The 8,856-nt window shown below is 50.2% G+C and overlaps 4 protein-coding genes across 4 annotated transcripts; 3 read left to right on the top strand and 1 right to left on the bottom strand.

Annotated features, from left to right (window-relative positions):
- Positions 1-245: 245 nt before the first annotated feature.
- On the bottom strand, positions 246-654 carry BU25DRAFT_414350 (uncharacterized protein; the record flags this gene model as incomplete). The annotated part of the gene is made up of 1 exon (XM_033707257.1): positions 246-654. A coding segment is annotated over exon 1 (160 nt), but the record flags the coding sequence as incomplete, so codon positions are not given.
- Positions 655-1,624: 970 nt separating this feature from the next.
- Positions 1,625-2,367, top strand: BU25DRAFT_414349 (uncharacterized protein). The gene is made up of 2 exons (XM_033707256.1): positions 1,625-1,756; positions 1,815-2,367. The coding sequence occupies exons 1-2, from the start codon at positions 1,754-1,756 to the stop codon at positions 2,283-2,285; spliced, it is 474 nt and encodes a 157-aa protein (XP_033557527.1). The 5' UTR covers positions 1,625-1,753; the 3' UTR covers positions 2,286-2,367.
- An 877-nt stretch (positions 2,368-3,244) lies between these two features.
- On the top strand, positions 3,245-3,700 carry BU25DRAFT_303304 (dsRNA-binding domain-like protein; the record flags this gene model as incomplete). The annotated part of the gene is made up of 1 exon (XM_033702024.1): positions 3,245-3,700. A coding segment is annotated over one exon (456 nt), but the record flags the coding sequence as incomplete, so codon positions are not given.
- A 1,055-nt stretch (positions 3,701-4,755) lies between these two features.
- On the top strand, positions 4,756-5,730 carry BU25DRAFT_177440 (uncharacterized protein). Its single transcript, XM_033700879.1, has 2 exons — positions 4,756-4,995; positions 5,048-5,730. Exons 1-2 carry the CDS (start codon positions 4,854-4,856, stop codon positions 5,617-5,619), a joined length of 714 nt encoding a protein of 237 aa, XP_033557525.1. The 5' UTR covers positions 4,756-4,853; the 3' UTR covers positions 5,620-5,730.
- The last annotated feature ends 3,126 nt before the right edge of the window (positions 5,731-8,856 follow it).

Here is an 8,856-nt window from a genome sequence, read left to right as displayed (position 1 = left end):
AGCGGGATCCGTAAGTCTGCACTGCAGGGCATGGTGAATAGGGAGCTCTAGGACAGGGGGAAGCGGCTGGGGTAATTGCTTGCTGTTGCGGAGCTCCCAGGCTACAGCATCTGCCTCTGTGCATATAGCGACAGGACAGGAGCTGCTGTAGAGCGCCTCCCAAGCAGCAAGGAGGCGTGCACAGTCCCTCTTGCTGTAGTCGTGCGTGCGGGTGCTGCTGAAATGGAAGGGGAGCAGCGTTGTAGGGATGGCGATAGAGCAGGTCGGGCAGAGCAGGAAGCTGCCAGCGGGGTGCTCAATGTAGGCCACAAGGGTGAGCAGGCACGCTGCCTGGGCCTCTTGCTGCTGCTTCAGCTTAGCCAGCAGCTGGGCAGCGGACCGGGAAGATGTTGCTGCAGCAGGCATGCCTAAGAAAGCAGAGTAGGGCAAGGAGAAGGTAAGAGCAGGCCGTGCAGCAGCAGCAGCTAGCAAGGCAAAAGAAAGAAAGGAAGAACAGCAATCTACATTGATTTCAGCAGCTATAGAGAAGGAAAGCAAGGGCCCGGCACACGCACAGCGTACATGTTTAGCGTGACAGCATGTGTGTTTAGCGTGTAAACAGACACGTGTTTTGTTACCGCCAAGATAAAGCTAGCAAAGAAACGCAGGCAAGGCACAGCAAAGATATACAGGCTGCTTGAGCTAGCGCTGGATGAGGCAGCCACGCAGCCGAGCAAAGAAACCTAGTAGGTTTCTAACGTCAATACACAGCAGGGTCAAAACCTTCCATTTTGGGCAGAGAAACTGTAACGCTAAGCCTACTCTGGCACAAATCGGGGTGCAATTCATGCATCCTCTTGGGTAGGGGTCTATACGGATTGTTGCAGTTGTAAATTGTAAAGGGTCAGGCGCAGGGGTCCTGCTAGCGCCGGGTAAAATCGTATAGGGTCTATACGGATATTGACTAGTAGTTAGAATAGGTTTATTAAGCTCTGCATCGTCCCGCAAGTTGGCCCCACGAGTCGGGGGTCAAATACTTCCGTTTTGGGCAGAGAAACCCTAACGCTAAGCCCGTTCGGGCGCGAGTCGGGGGGCAACTCGCGTATCCTCTTGGGTAGGGTGATCCGGGGATGGATCACGTGGGTTCTCACATTTTGTATACACTTTGTCTACCATGATTCCTTTCGATGAAAGTGTGCCAGTGATTTAACTGGCCACGGCACTTTCCTCCGATATGCGGGGCGCACGTGAACGGAGTGAGCTGACGGAGGCACGGAATGGAATGGACGAATGAGATGTCTTCTAGGCATCACATGCCCCGCACTTCTAAGCTTATCCGACTATGGAATAGTGTACTGGATTAGGGGTAGTGGATGTAGGACACGTGGATAAGCACTAGTGATGTCGACCCCTGTAAAAGGGAGTGGGACACGACTTTACGGAATAAGTCAAATGGATATGTTGCAACGGATGTGGTGATAATGGAGATGAAGGGTTGGGGACCTCTTTCCCCGCTTTCTCTGTGCGCATTGTGTCAATGGGATGGAGTCTGGTTTTGATAAGTTGCCGACGGAGTTGGTGGTCCAGGTGTTAGGCTGGTTGAGTCGGGATGCGACGATAGAGGATTGGATTGCTGTAGAGCGAACGTGTTGGACTTGGTGGAAGGCCGTGGAGGCTGGATTCTTGGAGTGGCTTGGAAAGCAACGGGTGGAGGTTGCGTTCTGTGAAGGGTTTGGGAGCAAGGAAGAGGTGTTTTTTCTCTTGCGACGCGTCAATGGTTAGTTTGATGTCCCGGGAAGGGTCACGGTTGGTTTTGTGTTTTACGCTGATGAGAGGCAGTGCTGAAGAAGCGAGAGGTGTCCCTTGAATTTGTGACAGAGCAGGATGTCCCACAGATGCGGATGCGTTTGATGTTGATGAACGGAAGTCACAGAGTTGTCTGCGACAGGTTATCTGGGTCGGGCGGTGAACGTTTTCTTCTGGAAGGTTCGTGTGTGTTGGTGCGAGCGCAGTGGATGGCAAGCGAAATTTTGTACTACGCATGCGCTGTTGCGCGGTTGGATGAGTGGACGATGAGTGTGCTGGGCATGTTCGTTTTGCCAACGCTCCGAGGTGGATTTGAGTGGGAGGTCTGCTCCGGAGGGTGCAGAGTGGCACGGAGATGTGCAGTGACAGGCGTGAGTTTTCTTGTTGATGGGGGATTTAGCTCTGGGGTGCAGTGCGGATGCAGCTTTAATGGGAATGTGGTTTGCGAGCTGTGCTTTGAGATGCGAGAAGAAGGGCGAAGATGGTATGTGGCACCTTGAGCCACGGGTTCTTGTCGGGTGTGGGTAGAACCCCGAGCATCGCGCGTTCCTTATGTGGCGGAGATGTGGAAGGCCCGTCGGGGTGTTAAAGGAGTAGTGATGAAGGATTGTTTTGTTGTTTCGCGAAGAAGCTGTGGTGCGTGTGCTCTTGGAATTCACCGTTCGAAACCCGTGCAGGGAGTGTTTGTTAATAGTCAGTAAGGATTGTTTTATTGGAGTGTCTCCATCTTTGGGGGAGAGTGTTGTTTTGAGAGAGACTTTCTTCGTGGTGTAGATGATGGACTCGCTGGAACATTGATTGTGGTTTCTCTGAGAAATATTCTATGTCGAATTATTTGTCTTGGCATTGACTGCCTCGCAGTGTTGCGTTAGTAAGCGTGGAGCGGTGTCACGGGGTTGGGTAGATCATGTGATATCACACTCTCCGCACGGACATTTCGTACACACTTTTGCTTTATGATTCCTTTGTATGAAATGTGTGTCAAGTGTGCACAGCACACTATTGGACACCATGTCCATAATAAGTGGGGCTGCGTGAGGGACCGAGCTTCGGGACGACGAACGGAGAGAGCCAATGAGATGTCAGAATGGGATTTCATGCCCCGCACAGTAAGCTTATCCGAACTGGGATGAGTTCGCCCGGAGAGGTCAGTGGATTTATTCACGGGACATCAGCACTAGTCCTGCAGGCCCTTGCAAACGGGAGTGGGATACGACTGAAATGGAATGACGGAAATGGAAGTGGATGGAACGGATGTGGTTATGAACGGATGTGAGATGACGGTTTTTGTTCATTTTACAATTTTGTCGAGAGACGCAGGACTGCGAGGGGGACGATGATGGCGACCCGGAGGAACGGAGGTGAACGGAAACGAGCGCGACTGGGAGTAGGGAGCGCAGAGGATGATGATAGTGAGCTAGGTAGCGAGTGTCGTCCGCGTTCACTGCGGACACCTGAGCAGGTGGACAAGCTACTGTCGATGCCGGCGGCGGCGCGGTTCGTGTCTGAACGGCAAGGACCTGGAGGGCGTACTTTGCGGTTTTTGCAGGGCCATCACGCGCTTGAGTTAGCGAACCTTGTGTTTGGGTTCGACGGGTGGTCGTCCGAGGTGGGGAAGGCCGAGGTGGTTCCCGCGGATTTTCTTGGAGATCGGTCTGTGGCGCGACCGAAGATGTTCGTGCGGTGTCACGTGCGTGTGGTGCTTGCTGAACACTTAGGTTCAGCCCACCGGGAGGATACTGGGTACGGTTCCAGCTTCGACAATGATCCGTACATGGCATTCCAGAACGCGGCAAAGGAGGCCGTGACAAATGGCTTGAAGCGCGCGCTCGCGCAATTTGGAGAAAGCACAGGCGGGTGTTTTAAAGATGCGGCTTATTTGGGATGGGCGAGGAAGGAGAGAGAGTCGCAGGGGCGGATGGTGAAGAAGTATTGCCCGCGCGCCGTGGTGGGAGTAGACGGCGTTGAGGATGATGGAGCCGCTGCGATCAGTCCCCCTCCTCGAGTGTTAGCGCGGGTGGAGCCTGTAGCGGTAACAGAGGTTGATCCGGAAGCGGATGAATTTGGTAGCGAATTCGAGGATGAACTGGTGATGGTTGGAGGCCATTATGTCGGGAAGTAGTTGCGACGGATTTTCTGGGAGACCCAGTGGTTTAGCTAGGGACTGGAATGAAGCGATGAGATATGCATTTTTTGTTCCGTAAGAGGTTTGGAGTGACGAATTGATGTCATTTGAGATTGCTGCAGTTGTAGGCATCAGCACCGGTGAATTGCGAGAGTTGTATTGACTATTTAACGGTGTTTTACGTCCTTTCTCGCGGTGTGAGGGAGTTTTACTCTCGGTGTGATCTAAGTGTTAGAATTGTCTTTTTTTCCTATGAGAATTCTTTAAGTGCAGTTGTCTTACTGCGGATGAAACTTATTAGTTTTGCTAAGTCCGATGATTTGTCTTGGCATTGACTGGCAGCCTCGCGCCGGAGGGGACTTGTGGTTAGTAAGCCTGGTGGGGTGTCACGGGAGTGTCCTCTTCTCACGTGCGTTGCGCGTGGACAGGGGCCTTTCACGTGAGTGATAGTACGCACAGACATTTCATACCGCTCTATGATTCCTTTTGTATGAAATGTGTGTCAAGTGTGCAAAGCACACGATTGGACACTTTCCAAGTTATTGCGGGGCGCACGTGAAGGATGAACGGAACAGAGTGGCCAATGAGATGTCTGCAAGGCATCACATGCCCCGCACGTGTAAGCTGTGCCGAACTAGGATGAGTTTGCCCGGATGGGGATAGTGGTTGAAAAGCACGTGGCATCAGCACTGTTAAGCTTGGCACAAGCACTAGTTCTGCAGACCCCTGCGGATGGAAGTGGGACATGGTTTAACGGATGTGTTGGAATGGATATGGTTGTAACGGATGTGGTTGTTGAATGACGGGTGAACGGAGCATATTTTGCAGTATGACTCGTGCAAGGGTTGCATGGAGAGTTGGATTGTACGCAGCGGATGCCGGATTGAGTTGGTGTAGAAACGTGTGGGCGCGTGTTACGTTTTGGTAGTAGAGACGACAGTGGATGTCGGTGATGGAGTGGACCTGGACGCAGAGAGAGGTGGACCGGCAGGCGTTGATTGGTCAGCTACGTACGCAGTCACTAGGGAGTGTGATTGGACCTTTGGGGCTGGATAACCTACGGGTCGTGAAGGAGAATCTTTCGTGTAAGTGTGCGCGAAGGATGAGCGGGTTTTGGATGACTTACACTAGCTACAGGTTTGCGGGACGAGGGTGCGTCGTTGACGTGCGTGGTAGCGAGAGGCAGTCAGGCAGGTTGGTTTCTCACTCGGGAGAGCGGGGAGCTACCGGTGTGCTACGATGCAAAGGGATGCGGGTGCGACCAGAGGCGGTACACGTCCAATCAGTTGAGGCGGAGCTACTTGGTGTTGAAGGTGGGGGTTCTTCAGGGCAGGGAGTGGCGTGACCATGTTGCGGTTGCGCTTCTGTCGGAGGAAGCGGTTTGTGTAGCGGAGGCGGTAGCGCGGAGCTGTTGCCAGATCGTTGGTGGTGGTGGAGACGCCGCACAGCTAGCGTCTGCGATGAGTGGAGCGTTCAGGGCGCTGGACGATGGGGCGTTCTCGTCGGGCGGCGGATACAGCTGTAGATTGGACTTCCTCTGCAAGCCATGTTCCGAAGTTCCTCGCAAACGGCGCCAGTTTATATGGTTGGTGAGGTTTATTGGAGTGCGGCCCTGGGGAGAGAAGCACTGGTTTGGAGGTGTTACTCTGGCTGTGGGCGATGTCTGTCCCGCAAAAGAGCCGTGGCTGCGGTGCAGGTTGATCGCGTAGAGCGGACGCGGAGGTTGTCGCTCTTGTTGAGCAAGTTGCGTGTTCCTAGGGGACCGTGTTGCAGGGTGACCGTGTTGCTAGCAGAGATTGCTTTTTTAAAGTTATAGGGTTACTTCGAATAGTATTTTTTTTTGTCTTTGTGGATGTAGAGCGTTTTGTTTGTTTTGTTCCCCGTAGGTTGTGTTCTGTTTTTTGGAATATTTGCCTTTTTTCCGTTGGGAAATGTTCTTAGTTCGATTAATTGTCTTAGCGTTCGGTGGGGAGACTCTTTCACGTGGGCGTGGTGTTAGTCAGCGTGTTGGGCTGTCACGGGAGTTGTCGGTTCACGTGAGTGAGACTCCGCGCACAGACACATTTCGTACACACTTTGTCTTTATGATTCCTTTGGTATGAAATGTGTGTCAAGTGTGCACCGCACACTATTGGACACTTTCCCAGATAAGCAGGGCCCGCGTGAGGGACTCACGAAATGGAATGGACGAATGGGATGTCTTGTAGGCAGCACATGCCCCACGCTGATATGCTATGCCGAACTAACTACTAGTCAATATCCGTATAGACCCTATACGATTTTACCCGGCGCTAGCAGGACCCCTGCGCCTTACCCTTTACGATTTACAACTACAACAATCCATATAGACCCCTACCCAAGAGCATGCACGAATCGCACCCCGATTTGTGCCAGAGTAGGCTTAGCGTTACAGTTTCTCTGCCCGAAACAGAAGGGTTTGACCCCCGATTCGTTTGGCCGATTTGCGGTGATTAGAGAGCTTGATAAATTTATCCTTACAGGCCATCCTGTGCAGAATCGTACGCTGATTCCGAATCTGACCTTGGATTTTGTGTAGCTAGTCTGGATGTTGTGATGCACGCGTTTGAATACATGAGGCTAAACCTAACTCACTAGCCACACCCTGGCTCTACTAGCCCCACCCTACCGACGTTGTCAGCATGGAGCTGTGATAAAGAGCTGTGATAACGTCAGCTACCCAATATGATACACAAGCAGCAATTTTGCACTCCCAACCAGTTCTCACACGCTCAATTGACAGTGCAACAGCTCTCTCCTCACGGTCAATCAGCATCACTCTCCACACGGTCAATTGACAGGAGAACAGCTCTGTCACACGCTCAATTGGCCGGACAACGCTCTCTCACACGCTCAATCGACAGTGCAACGGCTCTCTCCTCATGGTCAATCAACAAGACAACAGCTCTCTCTTCACGGTCCATTGGCAGCTCTCTCCACAAAGTCAATGGACAGGACAAAAGCTCTCTCACATGCTCAATTGACAGTTCAATGGCTCTCTCCTCACGGTCAATGGACAGGACAAGATGAATGGTGCAAGGTTAGTAGAGTATAGAAAGTAGAAAAGTATGGATATAGAGTAGAGTTAAATTATATAGAAGAACAAGATTATAGTAACAAACAGTTTACAAATAAGTTTAAGTAGTAATAAAGTAAAAAGTAGTAAGTAAAGAGTTGTTAAAGTTGTGTCTTAAGCAAAGCTTGTAGCCACTATTTGATTGGTTCTTGGGGATGAGCAAAAGTACAGAAAATTGTTAGGGTTGGTTATCACTTAAACAAAGCTTGGAGTAATAGATGTTTGACTATTGGTCAGGTTGTAATTGCCTAACTTCTAGTGCTTTTTTGTATAGACCCTATTCAATTTAATTGTGGCCTCTGTACAACCCCTGTTATCACCCTGTACCATTGAATATGTGTAACAATGCAGGCCAGTAGGGAAGATGTCCGGAGTAAGTGTGAGTCCACTGCGAGGCATATGGGAGTGCTGGGATGTTGAGAACACTAGGATTGAATTCCCTACACCTATAGGTCTTGTACAAAAGGATACAGAAAAACTACTCTATCTAATGACTGTGTAACGCCTTGGACCAAAAGCGCTCCAATAACGTGTAGTCCCGCAGGGACTCAGCACACCGCTCTCCTTCCTGTCGCTAACTACTTCCATGTCACCTAGACATGGGTAGTTCCGATTCCCCTCCGAACTGTATATTTAATCAGTCTGACACAGTCGTTAGATAGAGTAGTTTTTCTGTATCCTTTTGTACAAGACCTATAGGTGTAGGGAATTCAATCCTAGTGTTCTCAACATCCCAGCACTCCCATATGCCTTGCAGTGGACTCACACTTACTTCGGACATCTTCCCTACTGGCCTGCGTCGTTACAGACTGTGCCAAACTGATTAAGTACACAGTTCGGAGGGGAATTGGAACTACCCTTGTCCAGTTGACAAGGAGGTAGTTAGCGACAGGAAGGAGAGCGGTGTGCTGAGACCCACAGGAACCAGACGTTATCGGAGCGCTTTTGGTCGAAGGCGTTACAATATGTAGGAATAAACCCTAAAGACCTTGAACAGTGCTGAATTACAATGCAATTGCATAAGAAAATGGAATACAACTCTGTGCACATTTTATTATCTTCAGAATTACTGCATAATGATTGTATGCATAAAAAGTGTAATGGGCTAGGCCCATTGTTAGCGCCTCAGCAACAGCACAGGCCTCGGTACCTCCAAAGCGGACGTACAACCTCCGGTTACCTCCGGAGCGGGCCTGCAACCCCCGAAGTGGGAGTATTAGAATTCTGCAAGTCCCGCTCTGGGACTTGCCCCTTATCAAATCCATCAAGTTCTACATCGCATATTGCCCTCAGCGGCTCGCCCCTTACAAAAAGTGGATAATGTTGTGATTGAGGTTAGGGTTAAAACTGTAACAACTCTGCACACAGGAAGGCTGTGGGGTAGACATGCTTACAGCAGCTAGAGGCAAAGCTGGCTGGCTGGCACTATATATATTATACTACACAAAGAATACTTGCTCAAGTATTCTTGTACTTACCTTTTGGTATGACTAGGAGATGTCACATAGTATTGATATTGAGGACTGGGCACTCATGCATTACAAGTAGTGTAGCATAGTACATAGGAGAAAATAAGTATTATAGTAAAAGACCGTGTTAGATGTTAAGAAAAAAAAAGGATCAGAGTGTTACGATCCATGAACAACTCGCAAAACAACACTGAACAAACAGGACTATGTGTCACGAAGATGCTACGAGTAGGCCCTTTAGGACTCGCTAGGAGTCTAAATCAATTACTACGTACGGTATCTAAGTAGGTACAAGACGTTGTATACCAAACAGAACTCTACCAGCAATAGTCTATATACTTACGTGTGGGTTTGTTCGGTTACCGGTTAATAATCGGAACTGA

This window comes from Macroventuria anomochaeta, assembly GCF_010093625.1.
Source record: "Macroventuria anomochaeta strain CBS 525.71 unplaced genomic scaffold BU25scaffold_37, whole genome shotgun sequence".
NCBI classification, from domain to species: Eukaryota; Fungi; Ascomycota; class Dothideomycetes; order Pleosporales; family Didymellaceae; genus Macroventuria; species Macroventuria anomochaeta.
Note: the sequence above shows the minus strand (reverse complement) of the source record. Positions and strands in the feature narration are given on the sequence as shown.

Coding starts and splice junctions, on each gene's coding strand:
- BU25DRAFT_177440 (XM_033700879.1), top strand. CDS start 4,854: ATGTCGGTGATGGAGTGGACCTGGACGCAGAGAGAGGTGGACCGGCAG. Junction 4,996..5,047: donor CGTGAAGGAGAATCTTTCGT/GTAAGTGTGCGC, acceptor CACTAGCTACAG/GTTTGCGGGACGAGGGTGCG.